The sequence below is a fragment of the Tetrahymena thermophila genome (genome assembly GCF_000189635.1).
Source record: "Tetrahymena thermophila SB210 genomic scaffold scf_8254584, whole genome shotgun sequence".
Taxonomy (NCBI): domain Eukaryota; phylum Ciliophora; class Oligohymenophorea; order Hymenostomatida; family Tetrahymenidae; genus Tetrahymena; species Tetrahymena thermophila.
In genome coordinates this window covers 342,094-366,175 of record NW_002476355.1, presented here as the reverse complement: position 1 = coordinate 366,175, position 24,082 = coordinate 342,094, and the positions used below count along the sequence as shown (strand labels likewise).

The 24,082-nt window shown below is 22.9% G+C and overlaps 7 protein-coding genes across 7 annotated transcripts; 4 read left to right on the top strand and 3 right to left on the bottom strand. All coding sequences in view use genetic code 6, as the record gives it.

Annotated features, from left to right (window-relative positions):
- Positions 1–228: 228 nt before the first annotated feature.
- Positions 229–1,045, bottom strand: TTHERM_000625969 (transmembrane protein, putative; the record flags this gene model as incomplete). The annotated part of the gene is made up of 2 exons (XM_012798478.1): positions 229–758; positions 829–1,045. The coding sequence occupies 2 exons, from the start codon at positions 1,043–1,045 to the stop codon at positions 229–231; spliced, it is 747 nt and encodes a 248-aa protein (XP_012653932.1).
- Positions 1,046–4,182: 3,137 nt separating this feature from the next.
- On the top strand, positions 4,183–5,563 carry TTHERM_000625968 (UDP-N-acetylglucosamine transferase subunit ALG14-like protein). The gene is made up of 5 exons (XM_012798477.1): positions 4,183–4,602; positions 4,699–4,849; positions 4,943–4,998; positions 5,058–5,161; positions 5,216–5,563. The coding sequence occupies exons 1-5, from the start codon at positions 4,342–4,344 to the stop codon at positions 5,283–5,285; spliced, it is 642 nt and encodes a 213-aa protein (XP_012653931.1). The 5' UTR covers positions 4,183–4,341; the 3' UTR covers positions 5,286–5,563.
- Positions 5,564–5,838: 275 nt separating this feature from the next.
- Positions 5,839–6,261, top strand: TTHERM_00626980 (transmembrane protein, putative; the record flags this gene model as incomplete). Its single annotated transcript, XM_001019483.3, has 3 exons — positions 5,839–5,957; positions 6,011–6,140; positions 6,199–6,261. 3 exons carry the CDS (start codon positions 5,839–5,841, stop codon positions 6,259–6,261), a joined length of 312 nt encoding a protein of 103 aa, XP_001019483.1.
- Positions 6,262–7,802: 1,541 nt separating this feature from the next.
- On the bottom strand, positions 7,803–9,599 carry TTHERM_00626990 (SART-1 family protein; the record flags this gene model as incomplete). Its single annotated transcript, XM_001019484.3, has 1 exon — positions 7,803–9,599. One exon carries the CDS (start codon positions 9,597–9,599, stop codon positions 7,803–7,805), a length of 1,797 nt encoding a protein of 598 aa, XP_001019484.1.
- Positions 9,600–11,282: 1,683 nt separating this feature from the next.
- On the top strand, positions 11,283–15,078 carry TTHERM_00627000 (SIT4 phosphatase-associated protein; the record flags this gene model as incomplete). The annotated part of the gene is made up of 9 exons (XM_001019485.3): positions 11,283–11,293; positions 11,459–11,605; positions 11,776–11,868; positions 12,277–12,376; positions 12,883–13,428; positions 13,537–14,130; positions 14,192–14,638; positions 14,702–14,889; positions 14,976–15,078. The coding sequence occupies 9 exons, from the start codon at positions 11,283–11,285 to the stop codon at positions 15,076–15,078; spliced, it is 2,229 nt and encodes a 742-aa protein (XP_001019485.3).
- A 2,479-nt stretch (positions 15,079–17,557) lies between these two features.
- Positions 17,558–22,152, top strand: TTHERM_00627020 (exocyst complex component Sec6; the record flags this gene model as incomplete). The annotated part of the gene is made up of 16 exons (XM_001019487.3): positions 17,558–17,593; positions 17,656–17,711; positions 17,813–17,873; positions 17,974–18,322; positions 18,422–18,698; positions 18,772–19,051; positions 19,099–19,235; positions 19,402–19,462; positions 19,515–19,643; positions 19,702–20,144; positions 20,258–20,885; positions 20,947–21,198; positions 21,255–21,322; positions 21,386–21,533; positions 21,588–21,740; positions 21,793–22,152. 16 exons carry the CDS (start codon positions 17,558–17,560, stop codon positions 22,150–22,152), a joined length of 3,438 nt encoding a protein of 1,145 aa, XP_001019487.3.
- Positions 22,153–22,827: 675 nt separating this feature from the next.
- TTHERM_00627030 (kazal-type proteinase inhibitor 1) lies at positions 22,828–23,403 on the bottom strand (the record flags this gene model as incomplete). The annotated part of the gene is made up of 1 exon (XM_001019488.2): positions 22,828–23,403. The coding sequence occupies one exon, from the start codon at positions 23,401–23,403 to the stop codon at positions 22,828–22,830; it is 576 nt and encodes a 191-aa protein (XP_001019488.2).
- Positions 23,404–24,082: the final 679 nt, after the last annotated feature.

Below are 24,082 nucleotides of genomic sequence, written 5' to 3'. Positions count from 1 at the left end.
TATATTCTAAAATATGTCTAATATAAATAAATTATTTAAAAAAGATATAAAGTAATAAATTATTTTTTAACTTTATTGTAAAATTCATAATAATAAAGAAAATTAATTAAGTAGTTAATAAAAGATAAATAAATATATGGTATAATAGCAAAAATAGCATTTAATTTAATTAATTATTAGCAACCTGTTTACTTTTTTAACAATCAATAAATACATACAAAAATACGCTCATTCACTATTTATTGAGATAATGTTTTTTACTTATCTATTATGTTCTGATAAATCATCTGACTTCTCTGCATTCGTCATTTCTATTTGAGAGACTGGCCTATTAGTAAAATCATGACTATCACAAGTATCTTACTGATTGCTTTTTTATATTTATTAACTTAATTAATCTATGCTTATAGAAACGCAATCTGATAAAAAACTTTTTTTTAGATTTTCTAAGGATTAAGCTTTCTGTGAAGCATCAAACTCAGCATAATGTATTTTCTGATAAATGTAAATAAAGATGTAAAAATCCAAAACCATAAATATGCATAGGTTCAGAAAGCATAAGCTGAAAATCCATGTAAAAGATGTTACTGAATATGAACCTTCTTAACAAGAGGTATTATGATTACATAATTAAAATATTGTATTTTTTATTGATTACAATTTTTCTTCATAACTAGATTCCAAACATATTGCATTCATATTTAAAGTATTTTTAATAGCAACCTCACTGACTGGACCATTAAAAGTTATTACATAACCTAGTTAGGTTTATAAATAATAAAAATATTAATTGATAAAATTTATTAAAAATAAATAAACGTAATTTACCACACCAATTAATAGCATACACCCTAATAAGGTAACTTAAGGATACTATAGCTATAGAAAGACACGTCAATTTTAGAAATACTATAGACAGCTTTTTAGTACTGACATATGCTTGCTTATTCGAAAATATTTTAAAGATGTAAATAGAGATAGCTATAAGAGAAATACCCAGTACTATTAAGAGATAAGATTGTACCTTGAAATATTCTGAATTCATATTTAAAAAGGCTAAAAAAAATATAGAGGAGGTGCTCAAAGCTAAAAAAATTAAACCAATTTTAAAATATTTGACATATTTCTCTATATGAATAGACGTTTGCTCATTTATGAATAACAAATTTTTTGAACTAATTTCCTATTTCTTACAAGCATCAGAGTTATTAAGCTTTTCGTCAAGGCAATTTTAGTTTTAGGTCATTTTGAATATTTATCTTTTAATATTGAAAACTACTTTTTTGGTTGCTAACTTGATTAATTTGGTTTTTAAAATTGTTCGAAAATGCAATTTTTATTTATTTTTATGAAAATTTTGAGGTTAATTATTTTATAGAAAAGAAATGAGGAAGAAAAATTAAGTATTTATACATTATAATATTTAAAAATAATTAGGTACTTCTGGCATGATTAATTAAGAAATATCCACTAATTTATTAATTTAGGCAAAATGTTAATAATTTATCCAATCATAAGCAATCTTGGAAAATAAATTTTTAAATTCAAATAAAAGTAAAGCCTAACTTAAACAAAAAAAAACTACTGAAGTAATTCAAACAATATAATCTTTAAAATTATTTAAGCATAATTTAATGTATTTTTTTTGATAAAAAGCTTTAGTTATAATTCTGATTATGTATGACTGACTGTTTAAATGTATTATTTAAATTTTTTTAAAACTCTTTTATTTTCTCATAACTTTAACTTTGATTTCTCAATATTTATTTACCTAATCTGATTAAATTACAATATTCAAATGTAAAATGATCTTTTGTGATTAAAAATAATTAAAGAATTGATAAGTATAAAAACTGATACTTTTTTAATTTAAAAGTGAAAACCTTAATAAATTTAATAACCCAAATAATAGTTAGAACAATTATTACTTCTTGAATTTAAATAAATTTGTTTTTCAATATAGACTGAAAGATTAGGATAAACCATAAAAATAATTATTAAATAAATAAATAGATCTTCTCATTCTTTATTTGGAAGATAGTTTTTAACACTTTAAAATACAAATAGATTATTTTTTTATAGAGAAACTTTTTATTATCTATATTTTAACAAATAGATATTTTTGTCTTATATACCGGAGATACATATTAATTAATTAAGTTGATGAATTTCCAAAATTTTTATAGAGTTATTGGCCTTATTTTTTAAATTTGTAAAAATCTACTTTAATGTAAGATAGTCTTAGTTAATGATTATCTACAATATATTTGTTTTAGCTTTTCTTAATATGAATTTATGTAAGCTTTACAAAAACTTTTTAATAAGGAAAAACCCTCAATAATTGTTCTTAGTTTAAAGACAATATTTTCTAAAATATTGTAAAATAGTAAATAATTTATTTTAAAAAGATTTTACTCAAAAATTTTTTTATTTCTTTGGGTAAGAAGACTTATTTGATTATTAAAAGTTGAAGTTATTATTAAAATATTTTTATAACTAGAATAAATTTAGATTAAGAGATTAATTTTATAGCAATTATTATGCATTTTGATATTTGATAATAAAAAAAAACATATAAGTAAATTATTAAAAAGCAAGAAATATATATATTTGTGTAATTCTAAGTATTTAAAAATATTTTTATACAAACTAGTGTAGATTTTAAATAAGTTTTTTTTTTTTCATAATCAATAAGTGAGTGTAAGATATTTATCAATCAATCAAGGATTTTTAAGGTTGGAAAAAAGTGTAAAATTAATTAATAGTTTTTAACATACTTTACACAAAAATAAATCATTAAATTTAAAATTAGCTTCACTTTTTATTTAATTGCTTGAATTAAGATTTTATTAATTTAAGTGATTGCAATTGAAATTAAAATTATCAGCTTTAATCAATATATCAATTTAAATTTGTATTATTATTCAAATAAGTTGAGCTCTATTACTTTGTCTAAATAATTCTTAAAAATAATCTAAAAAATAGAAGTAAAATATCATTTAGAAATTTTAACTATTTATTCAATTATTTTATTTTAACTAAAAAATATTTTTAGATTTTTAAAACTTATCAAATAAATAAATAAGTAAATTAATTCAATTACAAAATTTATATTTAAGTTCAAAGATATTGCTTAATTTTAATTCATAAAAAGATAAAAATTATTTGTTGTTTGTTTAGCAAATATTTTTATTTTCTAGAATATGTTGACCAATTTACAAAAACATAAATTTAGATTTATTTTTTAGGATAGTGTTTTATGAATGGTGAAAAATTTATTACAGAATGAGAATAACTAAAAGAAGAATCTAAAATTATTAGTTAATATATGCTATTAACTATTTATTTTCAAAAAAATAGTTTGATATAAAGAGATTTCAAAAGCAATAAAATTAATTAAAACAATTCTAATGATTTAATAATTCATTTTTTTTAACTAAAAAATATATTTAAATTTTTTAAAAATTTTGAAATAAATAAATAAATTAATTCAATTAAAAAATATATATTTAATGGTAAAAATATTGTTTGATTATAATTTATAAAAAGATAAAAATAATTTGTTGTTTGTTATATAAAGGATATTGAGAATGTGAACTCATTTTAAGAAAATCCAATTTGATCAAATTTACACGTATACGTGTAAATTTGATCAAATTGGATTTTCTTAAAATGAGTTCACATTCTCAATATCCTTTATATTTTGTTTAGTAAATAAATATCTTTATTTTCTAGAATATCTTAACAAATTTACAAAAAAAATAAATTTATAAATCTATCATTTAGGAAGGACTTATACGAATTATGTAAAATTTATTACAGAATATGAATAATTTAACCACAAATGAGGAATCTAAAGGTATTAATTAATTTGTTCTATGTTATTAACTATTTTCAACAAAAATAATTTGATTTAAAGATTTATTTTACAAGAAGCTAAAAACAATAAAATTAATTTGTTTAATTATTTATTTATTTGCTTTTTTTCTGATGCTAATTGCTAATTTTAAAACCAAATAATCAAAATACAATTTTTTTTTAGCAATTAAATTTATGCTAAGTTATCATTTAACTATGATATTTTATTGATAACAAGTCTAATTGTTTGTAACCCTTTATGTAATGCTTCAAATGATTTGAAAGTTTCAGATGAATTTCTACTAAAATTTTGGAGGCGCACATACAGAAATATACAAAAAAAATATCTATATAGATAGACTTGATCAATTTAATCAATTTTTAATATATATTTTAGAAAAAGAGTAAAAAATTAAATATTTAAAATTTTTAGCAAACTAGGTTTTTTACTTTATAAATTAAAGCTAAGGAAAGTTATAAGATATGATATAGTTTTTGCTTTATTTAGTTACATTTTTCATAGGATTTTTAACACTATGTTACTTTTAGTTTAAACGGAGCAAGAATTTAAAGCCATTGAAGAATGGAATTATGATTGTATTTGGTTCAGGAGGACATACAGGGGAAATGTTAAGTCTTATTAAGAAAATTAACTTTAAAGATTTTAAAAAAGTTTATTTTGTAAAGGCGTTTTCTGATAATGTTTCAAAAGATAAAGTAGAAGACTTTTTAAAAAAGAACAAGGTAAAAAGCAAACCAGATTTAGAATTAACATATAATCAATCATTCATTTCTAAAATGTTCAATAAGGATTAAAAATTTTTAAAATAACAAAATTAGATTGAAATAAATAATGAGTAAGTTGAGTGGATTAACATCCCAAGAAGCAGATAAGTCAAATAGAGTTTTGCCTCTTCAACTCTCACCACTCTTTCTTCAATCATATATTGCTTTATCAAAGTTATCAAAATCAAGCAAATAGATATTTTATGTAAGCTAATTATTGAAAAATTTTAGAATTTTTCCTTAATATCTTAAGCAATTATTTTATTAAATAATAAATATATTTATTTATTTATTTTAGTATGCAATGGACCAGGTCTATGTCTTCCTATTGTGGTTAGTGTTCTAATGAATAAAGTAAATGAAGAAATAATAAGAGTTTCTTAATTGATCATCCATTTTTTGTATAAAAATAGTATTTAATGCTTTACAGAAGATCAAAGATCATCTTTGTAGAAAGTTGGTGCAGGGTAAAAACTCTTTCCCTTACTGGAAAAATACTCATAAAGTTTGTTGACAAGTAAGCAAATATATAAAATAAATAACAATATCTGATTTATTTTTTTAAAATAAGGTTTTTAGTATAATGGGAAGAACTCGTCTAGTTAAATCCTAAGATAGAATATATTGGTCAATTGATTTGAGCATTTAGTTTAATATGAAAATGAAAGAAAAAGGATCATAAATGAGTGAATTGAATGAGGGAGAGAGCTGAAAAAAATGGACAGTCAATAGCTGAACAAATTTATTAAATTAAAAACATTAATTCATTTTAAAACATTGAATTTATTTAATTAAAATATATTTTATGAAATAAATTTTGTAAATTTCTATTTATTTATTTGTACTTAAATGCCATACTCCATCCAACATTACAAAAATATATTTGGTGAATTTTAAAAGCAATTCATCAAATCAAACATTTTTTTTTTTGTAATTATTTAATAAATTGATTAAATTCAATTCAATTTAAGAAGAATAAATGATTTGCTTTCTTTATAAAAAATGTATTTGGGTGTGATTGATGCCTTCTATTTAGTTATTAATATTTTGTTGCCTTAGTAATCCAGTCTTGCTATCTAGTTAGAATGAAGTTTCTATTTGTCTGTTTTAAGATATCTTAATGATAATAATTAATTTAATTAAATAAATAGAAAAGTAAAGAGAAAGAAAAATAAATAGATATTAAGATAGAGAATGAATCACTCTTGTTAAAAGGTTTTCGAAGGTTTCGTATCAGCTCTCTACGATACCTCTTACTTTTTCCGTAACTTTGGTCCCTTCAAGGCTACTATTCACTATGCAACTTATGCCAAGTAATTAAATTATCAATTAAGATGAGAATATTATAATCATATTTGTAAAATAGCTACCTTGCCTAAAACTGGGCTCCTAGAGTTTCTTACATTGAAACAAGCACTCCTGCCTACACCTTAGCAAAAAATAAATACGCTGTCTACATAGTTTACGGTCTTATTGGTGGTGCTTTAATTCACAATGTAATTCATTAATTATAATTAGATTGAAGGAATAATATTAATTTTAATAAATAAAAAGTATATGTTGGATAACAAAGCTGCCCAAAAATCCTAATAATACTATCTTAAGCATAGAGATTGAAACATCAAGTAGTAGTAAATGTATATCATAATGATATTTTTAGAAATATCACAATATAGAACTGAAGAGATTGACCTTTCTTATAGGGAATTCAATTAAGCGAATTATGTATGTATAAGTTAAATATGAAATAAATACTCTTTTTAAAGTTATTTCGTGTTTACTTGTGATTTTAAAATCATCTGCATATCAATCATTCATTATTAGCTATTAATTGGAGGAATGAAAGATCTAACCCTTCAAAAATTAAAAAATAAGTTTAATCTATCTCAACAATCTTAAAAATTTGAATTAAAATATTTATTCTATTCTGATTGTAACTATTTTTCAATCCACTAGCTTTTGCATATAAATAAAACCTTAAAAAATAAATGATAAAATAAATTGCAGAAATTTCTGATAATTAATTCATCTTATAAATAAGAAATTATTCTTTTTAGGGATAGCTTTTATTTCTGCAATAAATCAAAATAGCATTTGGATATTTTTTATAATATCAAATAAAAACCTCAAAAAAATAAAAATATTTGAAAATTATTTTGTTAAAATTATATGAATATACACACTAAATCTCATAAACAAAATATTTTTTAAACTATTATTTTAATTTTAAGAATAAGTTAAAATTTATATTTATCTTTTTGATATGTTAAAATCATGAAAAAAATTAATTTTAAATTTTATAAAATGTTGTTGTTATAAAATCATCATGCTTGATTTTAACATTTCAAGGAGAAAAAAATAGATAATATTTAAAATGTTTGCATGAATTCAACTTTAGAAAGATGATGGAGTATAAATATTCTTGGAATTCTAATTGATATTCATTCAAATGAATAATATTTTTAAACAAGCTTTTTGATTTTAACACTAAATCTCATAAACAAAATATTTTTTAAACTATTACTTTAATTTTAAGAAGAAGTTAAAATTTTTTATCTTTTTGATATGTTAAAATAATGAAAAAAATTAATTTTAAATTTTATAAAAATGTTGTTGCTATAAAATCATCATGCTTGATTTTAACATTTTCAAAAAGAAAAAAATAGATAACATTTAAAATTTTTGCATGAATTCAACTTTAGAAAGATGATGGAGTATAAATATTCTTGGAATTCTAATTCATTTTCATTCATATGAATAATATTTTTAAACAAGCTTTTTGATTTTAAAAAATATTGAATCAATAATGAAAAAATTTAATTTATTTTACTTAAATCTTCATTAAAAAAAATACTTTATTTAATATAATTCTCAATAGTGAAATTTTAAATAAGGAAAATATTGTTTGCTTAAAATTAATGAAAATAATTAACTAGAATAGACTATTGATGAATCTTATTATTGAGTATTATTTTAACTATAAACAACAAACAATTCATACATATTAAAATTTTTTAAAGAAATCAAGAAAGAAGCAAAACATATTTTATGTTCTTTTTTCTCAGCTATTATTTATTTTATTTTAGTATAACTTTCATCTTTTACGAGATATAAAAAAGAATTTATTACTAACCAAGCTTGTTTCTTTTTTATTTTCTTCAATTTTTCTTTTAAAGAACGAGGTAAGGTTGGTTAGTAACTTTTTAAACAGATTTAAGGTTTTTCATAATAATGGAATCTTCACTTAACTGCTTCATTCTCAGCTTTTCTTACTCAAGTTCTTTCACTTTTAACTTTTCCATCTTATTTCTGCTAGGTCCTTTTCCGTGGAATTACCAACAGAGATAACGGAAAGCTTGCTTTTTGGTCATGATTTTACCTGTGTCATCTCTGTATTCTAACTGAATTCTATCTTATTCTTTGTTAAAAGTACCATCCTCGTGAGGCTTTTTGTCTAAGCTACGACCTGAATAATCGTTACTATCTTCCATAAGGACACCTCTTTCTTTAAGCTCTTGCAAAAATCCACTCAAACCAACACCAAGGTCTTCTTTGTGCAAACCAATTTCTTCTAACTCTTTCTCCATTTCCTTGATTTCTTGTTCTGTATAGTTTGATTCTTAAAGTCTTTTTTCGAATTCTTCTTATTCTTTTTACTACTCTTGATAGCGCTTTCCTCTGTAACCATCTGTTGGCATTTTTACATTTACAACACTTGTTGTACCACTGTCAATATCTTTTAGAGTTTTGCTTATCTTATTTTAATAAACGTTATCATTTTCAGTTTTTCTGTTTTAATCAGTTTCAATAAAACGAAGTTGATCTTCACTGAAGTTAATTTAGCTAATTTCTGTTTTGTTTGACTTTTACTACTTACTCATAGGAGCTGCAAATTCATTTTTTTTAAATATTTGCTTTTTAGTTTCTTCTTCAATCTTAATACTTTCTTCCAAAAGTAGCTTTATACGCTCTTCATTTGATAAAATTTCTTTAGCTTGCCCTTCTCCAGGTTAACCCTAAATGATTGTTTTCAAGATTTGTTGTTCATCAATTTATTATTGCTATTTTTTAAGCATATTGCGTTCTCTTTCAATGCTCATCTACAATAGTTCGTAATCATCTTCATCTTCACCAAATACTATTTCTTACTTTTTAGGTATTTCTTAATCCATAGAACTTTCAATCTATATTGAAGTATCATTAGATTGCTTATTAATACCCTCCCAACGCTTTTATGCTTCTATAAGTTCATTTTTTGAGTTTTCAACAGCTTTGGCATAATTATCTCTTTTACTCTTTTAGTCTAAGAGCTGCTACTTCAATTCTTATTCTTTTTTTTCAATTTTCATTTATTTCCTATTTTTAAATTATTCCTCTTCATCAGCATTCTCCTCTAAGAAATCCAAGAGGCTTTTTCCTTCATCTTTATTTTTTTTACTAGCATCATCATTCTTTTTCTTCTTGAATTTGTTAACCTTTGTTTCTTTTTTAACTATATCTTGTTTATAATCGCTTGCTACTTAATTTGCATTTAGATTATCTAATGTTTCAACATTTTGCTTTTTGCTTTTCAATTTTTATTTAATTAAATCTAATTACTGCATTTGTTCAACACTGAAAGCTCCTTCTTCATTTAGTTTAATACCCTTCTTTTCTAACTTTCTCTCTTCATAATGAGGAAGCAGAACTTTTTTATCAACTTCACCAAATTTTTCATCTAAATGAGCATATTAAACATTTGCAAGCTTTTTAACATTTTATCTTAAATATAATTCGTGATTAGCCTTTTCGTTTTCAAATTTCTCTTGATTAACGAGCACATCTTCATAATTATCATCATCATCATAAAGATTTCCATTTTAATCAAGCAATGGCTTATCTTATAAAGTCAAAATTACATCTTCACCTTCTTAAAAGTCTTCTAAATCATGATAAATTTTTTGCTAGCCGCTCATGTTTAAACTTAAATGGTACTTTCTACTACTAATTTATTTGCTAAAAATATAAAAATAATTTTTGAATTGTTGATCCTTCTTAAATTCAAATAAATCTTTTGCTTTTGTTAAAATGTCTTTTAAAATTTTTGTATTTCTAATTTTTTACAGAAACAAACTGTTTAGCAATTAGGAAGAATTAATTGTTATTAAAAATATATGAAAATTAAAAAAAAAGATTGATTAATATTGCAAAGCATTCAATAATTTTTAGCGTCTATTAAAAAATAAATTTATAAAAAATATTTCATTCATAAAAAAAAAATATCTTTAATTATATCAAACCAATTAAACAAAAAATAAGCTTAAATTTATAAAGTAAAATAATATTTTTAGCATAAAATATAAATCCATTCTATCCATTTCGAAGTTTATTATTATTTATGGTGTTTAAGCCCTTTTCTTTGTAAGATTATACTTTTCAATTCTAGAAATTGTTTGGCCATAACTATCGATTTTTAAGAAAGTAAGCTTTTAAATATATTTAATTTATAAATACATTTGATAAATATATATTTGTAAAACTTTTCAATAAATTTTAAGTTTTCCCCTAATAAAACTATTTAATTTAAAATATTTGATAAGAATATCTAAAGTTTTAATTAGCTTTTTTCAGTATTTTTTACATTTTAAGTTTCTATTCTTGAAACATACCTTTCTTTTCAACCTACTTAACAGTCTAAACATATAGAATTTAATGTTGAAGGTCAATATTTATCTTTAGGCTAATTGATAGAAAAGTATTAGTCCTTGTGAAAAAGAATAGGAAAAAAGGAAAATAAGGTTGGTTAATCTTATATCTAAAATTGATGATTATTAGATATTGAAAATACAGTGGATTTTTGAGAGGACAGGAGAATAATTTCTTCATTAGATTTTATTTTTTTTAATATTTGGGAGGGGAATTAAAATATTTTTTTACATTTTATTGAAATTCAAATACGAAATACTTACAATTGTTTTAAGTATTTTGTAAATAATTAAAAACCAAACAAACCTTTGATATAAATTGATTAAATTTTTCCTTGAGCATATCTTAATAATATATTTTTATCAGAACCAAGCTTAATAAACTCAAATTCAAAAAAAAATTCTACAATAATTGTCAATAAAAAGATCAAAATATTTTTGCAATTAAATAATAAGATTTTCTATTATAATTTAAAAATATGTCCACATAAATTAATTGAACTTTAATATCTAAAATAGCTTAAAATATATAAATAGATATTATGAATTTATTTAAAAAGATGGCGTATTATAAATAAAAATTGTACTCATTTAATTTTATTATCTAAAATATCTTAAAATATATAAATAATTAATTACATCTTATATTTTTGCATTTAGTAAATAAGATTCTAAGTACAGAAAAAATAATTAAGGATAATGATGATTCTGACTGACATGACAACCTAGTTATAAAACAATATGTGAGCATATATTCATCAATACTTTTATTTATTAAAGACTATTCAAAGGGAAAAAGAAAGAAACAAAAACAATTTAATTTGTTAATATTTTTAATTTTTCTTATAAAACTAAAAAGGAAATTAATTAAAAAATTGATAATAAAAAGTAAGAAGAAAAAAATAATTAAATAAATAAATAAAAAAAAGATAGATAAGCAAGAGTTAAGAAAATATGTTCTTCGGGTAATCATTTTTTTTATTACTCTTAAATTTCCTACAACAAATAGCAGCTTTACGTTGCTAAATAGCACTTAAATGAATGCATAATGAATAATTTAATTTGAATCAACCATTTTTAAATTTATAGTATTTATTCTAAATATTTTATTTTACAAAATTATTAATTAGTTCCTTTTGGCACGCTTTTGGGTACATTAACAACCCCTCTAATTTAGAAAATATTTTGAAGTAAGAAAACCTCACAGTTGAGTAGCTTCTTGACACTGATAATATCGTTAATGAAATCAAGCAATCCTAATCTAAGTTTATTGATTTGTAATAACATTTTATTTCTTTATTGGAAAATTTTAAATGGATTAATTAATTAACTAATTGTCTCTCATAGCTCCTTCTTTCTATATAAATATTAACCAATTAATCCAAAGCGAACTTAAAAATAAAGCATTCGTTCATTCATTTTAATTAATTGTTTTCTATAAAATTAGCTTAAAGAAGAATTCTCATATTACTAAGCAGATTATTGAATACGCCATCAATATGCCTGATCAAGAAGGCAACGATGAAAAGAAACTTTACAAGTAAATTTAATAATTTTCATAATATTTAATTAAGGTCTCAATAAAAAAAACTATGTGAAGAAAATATATTTTTTGACTAGCACTTAAGAACTTAATCGAAATACTCCTTTGACTTTTATTATTAATGCGAATTACCCTTAATAAGAGCCAAATATGCAAGAATTTTGCATTCATATTTTATTATCACAAATTTGTTTCAAAAAAGAGAATCATCAAAAATAATTAGATAAAACACAAAAGGGATCGATCCGAAAAAAAAATAAAAAGAAATTATAAAAAATGAAAAGAAATCAGCATTAATTTTATCTGCAAAATAAGTTTTAAAAATAGGAGGTCTAGTTAAAAAATATGCTTGAAATTGCTAAATATGGCTAATCATAACTTAATTCATTTTAATTTATAAAAAAGGTATCCTTTCATCTCTAGTGAAATCTTAGGAACACAAATTAAGGGATTAGAAGAAATTCTTTTTGATAACAATAACTACAACGACAACGAAAGTCAAAATGTATGCTTTTTTAATTTAAAAAATAAAAACAAACTTAGCACTTAAAATATTTGAGATATCGCATACGATATAAACGATATGCATCCATGCATTTGTTGTAAATAAGCGATATTGATTCTTCGAAAAAAACAAAACAAATCAAAACTAAATTCCAAAACAAACAAACAATTCAATTATATTTCAGCTTTTAACTAAATTTAATTTTTTTTTTTTTTCTATTTTTGGATAATTTTGTTTTCTTTTTCGGACTCTCTTTTTCAAAAATTTTTAATAGAATGACGAAGAATATTTGAGATGATTTAATATTTTCACTTAATCAATATATTTTTAAATTTTCATCAATTTAAATTGAATTTTTGTGAACATTTTTCACTTTCTATTTAAAATCAAATTTTCTTTGTCATTTATTTCCTGCTAATTTTGTTAGTGCATGCTAAATAAATTTTAAAATAATGCTTTATAATATATTAATATTCTTTGAATTAATTTTAATATATTGCAAATAGGATGAATCTGATCAAGAACACGGTGCTGACAATTATGATGATGGTGAAAAAGAAAAGGAAAAAACTTCAAGCCCTCAAAAAGCAGAAGATGAAGAAGAAGAGGAGGAAGAAGACGATGAAGAAAATGCTGAAAACAAAGAAAAGAGAGCTGATGCTAAAAGTTCTGAAGAAGATTCCTCAAACTAAGAAACTGCTGATAATGCCTAAGATGATGACTCTGAAAAGAAGGATTCTAATGCAAGTGAAAACAGCAAAAAGGCTGCCGTTGAAAATAAAAACGCTGAAAAGAAGTACACTGGTAAGGATCTTTTGAATTAACTACTTTAATTCATCAACACTGATGAGTAATTAAATGATACTTCTGCTGGTTATTTCCTTAAAGCTATCAATAATGTTCTTACTTCTAACGGTTAATTCTACAATTTCATTTCTGACAAACCTGAAGTATTAGAATAATTAATTAAGCACATCAGAACCAAGAGCATCGCTGAAGTTGTCCTTAAACTCATCACAACAGTTGGAACTGAAAAGGAAGAACAATTCAACGTAATTATTTTTAACATTTTAAGAGAAATTTTATTTGAAAAATAAAATTCTTTTATCTATTAAATTAATTATTTTTGATTCTAAAATTTCTTTAAAATAAAAAAACAGGAAGAAAGAAAAAGATTGTTGACTTTATTAAACGCCAAGTTCTTAAGCGGTGAATCATTTGAAAGAGAAAATATCTCCTATATCATCCATGAAATCATCTCCACTTTTATTCAAGGTGATAATTAATACAGAATCAATAAGTGCCCTGCTTCAGTTTAATAAATCATTTTGGAAGAATCATTCATTGAAACTTTCTTCAAGGTTATTGTTGATGAAAACTCTGATAGCAGCAGTGTTGGTTATGCAGCTAGCATTTTGGGTATCATGGTTACTTTCTACAATAGTAAGTAAAAGCAAAAAGGAAACGTAAACTCCTCTCATTAATCAGACGAAGAAGATGTTGTTATTGAAGAATGCTCATAAAACATCGCTTTCCCTGCAGAAAAGTTATTCAGTTAATATATTCCTAGTCTTATTAAGTTCATTTCTAGCAAACCCGAAGGTGCTGCTCACACAACCTCTTACGGTGCTGAAATCGTTCCTTTTGGTATCGGCAAACTTAAAGTTGTTGATTTGATTTCTCACGTCTTTAAATCTGAAAACAAGGAATTGATTTCCCAACTCGCCCAAAGCGGATGCTTCAAGATTCTTTTGGTAATTAAAAATTTATAAATAAATCAATAAAATCTAACAAAATTTTTGAATATTTATTTAGGAATTAATGATTGAATATCCTTGGAATAACTTACTCCATGTCTTGATCGAAAAAATCGTTAACGAAGGTATTACCATTACTTTCAACGGATCCAACGACATTGTAAAGAACGAATTATTCGGTACATCTTTCAACTTACTTGAATTCATCGCTGACAAATCAGAAGAAGAAACTTCCAGACCTGGAAAACTTACAAGAGAAATTAGACAAGGTTATATTGGATTCTTGACCCTCTTTGCTAAAAAGATCCAAGAAAACACCAGCTCTGAAACTATGAAATAAATTAAGGAAGCCAACGAGAAGTGGAAAAAGTATATTGAAACTAAATTCAAGTTTATCACTGACAGAGAAAACTAAAATCTTGGTGGAGACAATCCCAAAAATAAAAAGGAAGACGAAATTGATGATCCCAACAAATTTGAAATTGACATCCAAAAGATCTATGAAGTAATTTAAAAAAAATAAATATTAAAAAATAGAAAATTAAATTGATAAATTTATCTTAAAAAGAAATTCAACAACTACTTCAGATCCAACAAAAAGGACGATACAAACGAAAATAAGGACAACAACGAATAAGTCAATGAAGACATCTAGATTTAGGATAAAGAAGATTTTAACAACAGAGATAGCTCTGATGAAGAATTTAACAATTCAAACTCTGATGAAGAACATGATTTTAAAAAATAACCAGACGAGTAACTATTGTAATTTTATTTTTTGATAAGCAAATCAAAATTAAATTAAGCAAGCCATTATTAAAATTGATTTTTATGAAAAACAGAAAAAAATTATAAGAAGAAGAAGTTTAAAGCGAGTACATGGGTCACTAGTACTGGAAGTTGAACCCAGCTCACGACGTCGAGAAGTTGATGGAAGATCTTTGAGATTAGTGAATTCCCAAACTAAATCTTAACTTCTTTCATTTCTAGAATAGCCAACATAGACTTGAAGGAAGCTTTTTCTCTTCATCATTAAATTCAGTGATGATTTATATAAAAGAATCAAATAAATGAATATATTATTTCCTATACAAATTTAAGTATTATTGATCATAAACATAACATTAAATAACAACAGCAAAAACATTCTCAAAAATAAGAATTTAGATTATATAAAAATTTACTATTCGATTATCTATTATAGAAATCAATAGGCAAATCAAACAAATTCAAAATATATTAAAAATATATAAATAAAAATAACTATAAAAAAACCGCTGAATTGTTTGTTGATCAACCGATCTACAAAGAGTGATTGACAAAGTTATTAATTAACAAGCTTAAAAGCGTATGTAAACAAACACTAATTAAGACTTAAAATTCTCCTTTCGAAATGAATTTCTTTTTACTGACATGCATACATACATACGAATAATAAAATTAATTAATTAAATTAATCAACCAATAATCAATATATCTTTTTAGAGATCTCTTTGTATATCGCTGACAAACTTTCAGTCAATATAATATATATATTTTACCTTTATGATTGCTATATTGTCAATGTATAAATATACTGGAATACTTACTTTTTGATTGTAAATGTTTTCGTGGCTTTTGTAGTTTTAGCAGGCCAGCACCTCTCTTCTTTTCAGAAACAGATCTGTTTGTCTCATAACTTATGCCATTCATTTGTAAAGCATTTCACATTATAAAAATCTTCTAAGCAATTAATCAACCATTTAAAGCAAGTGTCCATTCAAAAGCTAAGCATTTTCTATCAACCATTTGCTTTTGTTTTTGCGCATTTTTGAGCTTATTAAACTCTACTAACCCTCTAGGACAGACAATTAGATTTTTCCTAAACATTATCAGCTTGGTTTTACTAAAAGTTCAATAATTAATCTATTAGCTAGATGCCATAACTTTTAGTATTTCTCTTGCATTTTGCTCATTTTTTTTCTAATAGGAATAAACTCATTCTCCATGTATAAATATTAAGAAAAATATATCAATCATAATATGCTTATATAAAAGAATTTCTTATCTAAAACCAAATAAAAGTTATCATTCTAGTACAAAAATTAATATATTCTTATATGTTTTTGTACATTTCACCTGATATTGATTTTTTATCACAGGCTATTTACCTTTCAATTTTATCATTTATTTTCAGAAGATTTTTTTTCTAAAATTGATTTTGAATCAAATATAAAAATATACTTTGCAAGTAAATAAAACTTATTTTTCAAAGAAATATTTAAAAGAATTCTTCAAAAATTAAATGGAACAATTCAAAATATTTTATTTTAGTCAGAAAGCTAAATAAAATTCTCAAATATTCGAATATTGTTATTTAAAATAGGCAAATTTCCAAAATTTATATCAAAAAGATTTAAATAAATAAATTTCTAAATACAAAATTAATAAAAATTAAAATCAAATTTATTTAAAAATTAATAAAAATGATTACTATCATGAATAATTTCTACCAACTTTAAAAATTTTGTTTGGAATAATTAATTTAATTTTTAATAATAAAATATTTTGATAATTTATTTTTTAACTTTTGTGGACTTATTATTTAATACGATATTTTAAAATATCCTCATATTGTTTAATTTGTGTAAAAGTATTATTTATTCTTTTTTTATTGCTTCTTTTATTCAAGACAGACATTTAAATTTTTATAAAATATAACTATATTTTAATAATGAAACCTGCAAAAATATTTGCTAATCACTAGTTTAATAAAGTGAAGTAAAACTAGATAGAATTAAAAGAAAAATTAAGACAATTTTAGAGCATGAAAATATTACTAAAATTCGGTAATAGTAAAAATGCAAAAAATAGGTAAGTGAACTTTATCAAAATACAATTAAACAAATAAACAGAGATAAAATTGTAAGAAATTAATGGATCGATAATAAATTTGCTTTTGTTAAGATAGTTATCATTTCAACATCTCAACTAAAAGCTTAATTGATAAAAGTCATTTATCATGACACCAGTAATACTTATTGAAAATAGCTGAATATTATATTAACAAATAAATATTTTTTCCTTACTTACTAAAATACAAACAAAGTTTATAAATTTAGATCATCTATGATCATTAAAAATAAATATTTAGTTTCAATCAACAATTACTAAGATAAATTGAAGAAATAATCACCTCAGATTAAATTATGGCCAATACAAAATTTAAGAAATAGTACTAATTAAAATAGTGGATTGTAAACAAACAAACAAAAAAACAAATTTTTATTTTTATTGAATTTTGATTACATTTATTATTGATTATTAAATTTTCATTTATTCGCTTATAAGAAGATATTAAATAATTATAAGCAAATATACTTTTTTAACTTTTAAAGAAATATTAAGCAAGGCAAGTAATTAAATAAGTAAAAGCAATTATTAGATGAAATAGCAGGAGCTTCAATAAATTATTGGCAAAGTATTTGACCATCTAATTACATGTTTAAACAAATCATATTAATTTGATTCTTTTATTTATAGGCTAAAACTCTTCAAGGCTATTTAGAAAAAAAAGGTGATATCTAGTGGTAAAAAAGGTAAAGATTGATTGATTTGCGTATTATTATGAAATTATCTAACTTTTACTTTAGTTCATTCAAAAGTTTACTGTTTCCTAACTATTCTTTTATATCAATAGATTCTTCAGTGTAGTTGAACCATAAGAAAAAGAGTTTTATCTTGTTTATTAAGATAAACAGGTAAAAATACTTTTTAGATTAATTTCAGATATTATCATTTTTAAGAATCAATATCATTCAAAAATGATTTTTGAAAAAATAAACTTAACTATTTAATTAGACTGATCAGAGAGCTAAAGGCACAATTTTGATTGCAGATATTAAAGAAATCGTAGCTGATGGAGATAAAGAGTTTTTACTTAAATACCCAAATAAGAATTTCAAGCTAAGAGCACAGAATACTTAAATAAGAGATGAATGGGTAACAGCACTTATACACTTAAAGAAGTATGTTACTGGTAATGGAATATTAGATGAAAGAAAAAAGTCATTGCAAAATTCTCCTTTAAAGCACGGTTCTATTAGTTAAAGTCCTCGAAGCCATAGAAATAGCGAGTTGATTAAGCCCAGTAAAAGTCATAAAGTTTTAGATCCAGAGCTATCATCTAAAATTTCTCTCTCTTTAGAAGGTACTTAAAAAAATATTTTAGAAATGGATTTAGAGTTCTTAGACATTGAACAAGCAGATAAATATTTTAAAATAAATATATTGTTTTAATAATTAATAGATAAGAGACTAGGTTCTGATTCTAATATTTGTGATTCGCCTACAAAAGTTCATAAAACTGCTGAAGAAATATTTGATCTTCTTGGATTATAGCAGTATATTGATGGGATTAAACCCAAAGAAGTAATTTAAAATCGTATGATCTATGGCTACCTTAGAAAACAATCAAAGTCTAACAATAAATCTGGTTACATGCGTTTCTTTTTACTCATATCGTCAAAACCTCTTTATCTTAACAAAGGATATACTGATGAGAGAATTCTTACTAATTCTGATTTGTAATATTTAACTTTAAATTTGATAATTGCTTGTTAAAATCTGTAATATAAAAATATTAATTAATTAATAAAGACCTCCTTGGATGGACATAGATAAACTTTACTATTTTGACTCCAACAAAATATCTGAGAATAAAAAAACCTCAAAAGAGCTTCTTATGCATGAAATTCTTGAAGTTAAATAGTTTGATAGCATACAATCACACTAAGAAAAGGGATTTGTTTTCATTGTTAGCGAATAAAAAAGAGATTATTACTTATGCTCTAATTTAGAAACTGACAGACAAAAATGGATAAGTGCCTTAAATGTTGGTATTGCAACTGCAAAAGAGATTAAAAAAGGAGGAGGACAGGTAAGTTTAATTAGAAGTAGTATCTAACTTATGTTATTTCCTTTTAGATAAAAAAGAATGTTGACACCATAGCTAAAATTTATGATTAGAGTGAAGCACTCTAAAAAAAGAAAGCAGATTTAAGAAAAAAGATAGATACAGATTGCATGCATTTCGTTTTGAATTATTACGGTGATGAACAAAAGTATTTATTTTATTTCTATTAATTTTATTCTAAAAAAACAAAATTCTATCATTTATTAATTGATTATTGAGATAATTTCTTTTTAATTTGTGCTTTTAAAATTGAGAATTTACTTATTTAAACTTCATTTTATACGTGAAAATAAAATATTTTGAGTAATTAATAGGAATGACAACATATTTACTTTGATTTCTTACTTAGCTGATGTAGTAGAAGATATGAAAAATGTAATTTATTAATTATTTATTTTAGATTTTTATTTATTATTGTTTTTAAAAGACACTTGAAGCATGCTTGCATAAAGAGCCTCCTCGCTAAGATATTATTAAGGAATATTCAGAATATTTACATGAAAAGATATTATAAGAAATTAAATAATTTTGGGATTAGCATCATGAAAAAATTAATGTAAATAATTAAAAAATATATATGAAAAATAAGTAATGAATTTATTTTTTGAAAATAGAACGAAGGAATCCTGTCTTTAGCAAAATTTTTCCACGATTATAATGAAAAATTGAAAAAGTATGTCAAAGATAATCGTTTAGAAGATGCTTCCAATACATTGTTGAATATATACGCTTCTAGAAGTATGACAATCAGTGAAGAAACAATAGGAAATATGATATAAAGTGAAAAGAAGATCACTGACCCATAACCAACAGATGAAGATTATATATATTCAACTACTCCTGTAGATTTATTTAAATTAATTAACACTGCTATTGATTCTGGCTACCGTGTTTGTCCAACTAAAGGTTTTCTTAAGGCTGTTGGAAAGTTTGCTTAGTTCTCTATTTCATTTTATTAGGAAGCTTTATAAGAAGCTTTGGAGGACGATTTGTTCAATGAAAAACAACTCATTGTATTTTGTAATAACACAGTTAAATTTGAAGAAAAAGTCAAAGAGTAAATAAAAATAATTAATTTATTTATTAATTAACAAATAAAGATCCATTTTTATAATTTGATATATCAATCAATTTATTTTGTTAAATTTAATTTAATAAATAAATAAATAGATTTTAGAAAAGAGTTCAAACAATTGGCTAGTTTAGTGATGAGGAGGTTGATGAAATGCTTAAAACTCACGAAATAATTAAATAATTTATAACTATTTCTACTAATGCATATAACAACATAGCATCAAACCATCTATGCAAGTTGAGAACACTCTTCTAAAAGAAAAATTTCCTTGATTTGAATTTAGACGATCTCTTTAACACTATTTTTGAAAACGCTAAAGAAACAACTCAATTACTATTTATGAAGTATCAAAAGAAGTTATGGAAAGATATACTTGATTATCTTATACTTTTTTACTTCTAAACTATGATACAAAGCTGCAAAAAGGCTAAAAAGGAGCATCTCCAACAATACATTCAAAAATTATAGCAAGATGAATAATTCTTATAAGATCAGTTTAATGAAATTCTCTTCAAGAAATAACTTGAATAGAGTCTTAGTTCATTTTAAAATATATAAAACTTACTCACTACTGAAGATGGATCTGATGTTTAAAAAGACATCAAAAAGTTAAGAATTGCATTTGGTATTGCCTTTACTCACAAAACTGTTGCTTACATATTCCAAATCAGAAAAGATTTAAGCAAAGATGACATTGAATACGTCGTCAACACCAGTGAAAATGTATTAAAAATTGTTAAAACATTAAATAACTCTTTAATAATTTCTTTTAATAAATTTTTAGACAATTTAGCAATACAATAAAGAACATTAAAATGATGAAAATCTGTAAAGAATTGATATAGGTAAGCCCATTGAAGTCCTAGGTATAGATATCGATCAAGAATAGCAAGAAAGTTAGACAGATGCAGACTCTTCAAATTAAAGATTGAAAAAAAAGACCATTTTCATTTCAATTAATACTGATGACTCACTAAACTCTTCAGTCACAGACATCACCTAAAAAGATAGCAAGGGCATTATTACTTATACTCCAGTAAAACTTTTATGAAAATATGTTTTTGTTTAGCTCATTTTTTAAATATATTCAAGTATTAGGAAGAAAACTTAGTTGAAAAAATTGAAGAGGGATATTTATATAAAAGAAAACCAGATAAATAGTAATATCATTTAATTAATCTTATCATTTTTAATTCTATTTCTTTAAAAAAAAATAAATAAAGCGTTTATGATAAGAGATACTTCAAATTGAGAGATAATGGTCTTTATTGGTTTTTAACTGAAACATCATAAGATGTTCAAAATAAAATTGACATAACTTCAATAGATGAGGTCAATGCTGATGGAGAATCATAAAATCTATTTGAAATAGTAATTTCACAAATAAGTTTAGACTAAATTTTTATATTTTTATTTACTAATTAGGTTTTATAAGGTAGCAAAGGGAAAAAAGGAAAAATCTACAAATTTAAGGCTGAAAACAAACAGGAAAGAGATTTATGGATCTCAAGTATTAAGATGCAAATGAAATTGTTTGATGAAAAACATTAAAAAGAAATAGCTCCTATTGAAGCAATAGTAAAATTATAAATTGAGAATGTTTATATTCATAATTTTTAAATTTTAATAGAACATAGAAGGAAAGGTTTAAAAAATAATTACAGATTATGAAGAAATCAAAAGAAAATAAAGAGCTTTATAATAAGCTCTAGAAAGAAAAAAGAAATAAGAAGAAAAAGAGGAAAGAGCTAGATAGTTAGCATAAATGATGCAATAAAATTAAAAATAAGACCAATAAATAGCTCCTTCTGTTAGTATTCATGAATTAAGAAGTTCATCATAGAGAAATGCTTCTATTTATGCGCCCACTCCCAACCAATTTGTAATTTATAAAAACGATTAGTAAGAGCCTTTGATTAAAAAACAAAATAGAAATTGCTTTGATAAAATCTCTGAAATGTGCTCTAATTTTTGCAGAAAATTTAAATGAGAAGCTAGCTAGCTAGCTATGAGCAACATATTTATTAATCTTTCATCTAACAAAAGAAAAATGTATATAAACATATTAGTATAATTTGTATTGTTTGTGAATATAATTGTTAAGCAATTGATTCAATTTTATTATAAATTAATTAAGATATTTTAAAATTAATTAAATTTATTTTAAGGTACTTTATTAATGTTTTAATAATTTATTTTTAATTTTTTTAAATTTAAATTGATTAATTTAAATTAAAATTTTAAATAATATTTTTTGACATTTAGTGGTACAATTAAATTTAAGTTATGCTATTTAGCAACTTTATAAATTACTAAAGAAATAGCAACATGTAAAATTGAGCCTTCTTCTTAAAAAAATTATAAATGATTAAACTTTTTAGTTTTTGATAAGGAAGGAAATCTAAAATTTATCAGCAAACAGATAATTTTAAATTAAAAATTTTTATTCGAATTATCTAAAAAAAATAAAAATTGCATCCTAAATTCAAGATTAAGGGGTAATTTATTTATTTATTAATTGAATATGGAAAGAAAATTATCTTAAATTAATTAATTTTTTAAAATTAAAAAAATATTTATTTTAAAATACAAAAATGTATGTATGTATCTTTATTTAATATAAAATACAAATTCAATATATTAAAATTATATTTTTAGAAATATTTCAAGGTTAATACTACTCATGCAAATGACAATAGCCAGGTAAGATGTATGAAACCTCTTAATTGATACAAGCTACACATTTATTTGAATAATTTGATCCACAAGGACCTTGTTGACAAACAACGCTGTCATCGAATAATCCACATGTTGGGAATAATTCTCTAGTGCAACTTTTGTTCAAATGTGCATCTGGATGGCAAAAAGCAGCAATTTTAGGATATTATTCACAGCTTCCTTCAGCATAGAATTCTACATCTTCTTCAGAACAAGCAGTACACTTATTTGAATAAGTAGCTTTAATTGAACTATACTTGTTACTTTTGTTAGGATCCATTTTAACTCCACAAACAGGATTATACTCTCTAGTACAGTTTTTATTTTGCTTCATTTCAGGAGTACAAATGAAGTTAGCGGCAGTACAAAAGCTAATTAAAGCAAAGCAGAGGATTATTTTGTTCATTTTTAAATATATTTTAGTGTTTTTTATTGATTTATTTACTTAATAATTATAATTTAATTGCTATGTTTTTTGATTTATTTTAACATAATTTTTACTTTCTATTACATTAAATAGCATAAAATTTTTATCAATTCAATGTAACAAATATTATAAATTAATTTGATGCGTTTGAAAAAATTAAAAATCAAAATTTGAAAAAATAAAAATAGATAAAAGATAAAATGAAAGTAAGTATAAACAAAGACTTTTATAACAAATACGAAAGTTTACAAACAAAAAAAAACACCATTTTTTCTAAAAAGCTATTTTACTAATTCAAATTTATAAGGTGAGATAATTGATAATCACATAAATTAGAATTTCATACTTAGGGATAAATAATTTATTTTCTCACCCTTAAGTTATAAATACATACAATTGATTATAGAAATATTTATCAAAGAAAGGAATTGTTTATTTGTTTTTTTTTGTTACACGCCTCAATACAAAATTTAATTGATAACAAACTATCTATTCTAAAAAAATAAATTCTTTTTTTTATTTACTTTTAAAATAATTAGGTTATCTATTTGTTTATTGAAATATAGTTTGCTTTTTACTTAAAATAATTTATATTCGTAAAGGCTATTTTATCCAAAACAAAACTGATTCATAATTTATTTGAATTTTAACCATTTTAGTTTATTCAGTCAATAAAAAGTTAAATTTTTCAAAGATAAAATTATCACAATTAATGATAAGAATTATATTAAACACATTTTTGATACAAAGCTTAAAATATTTAAAGAAAACATAT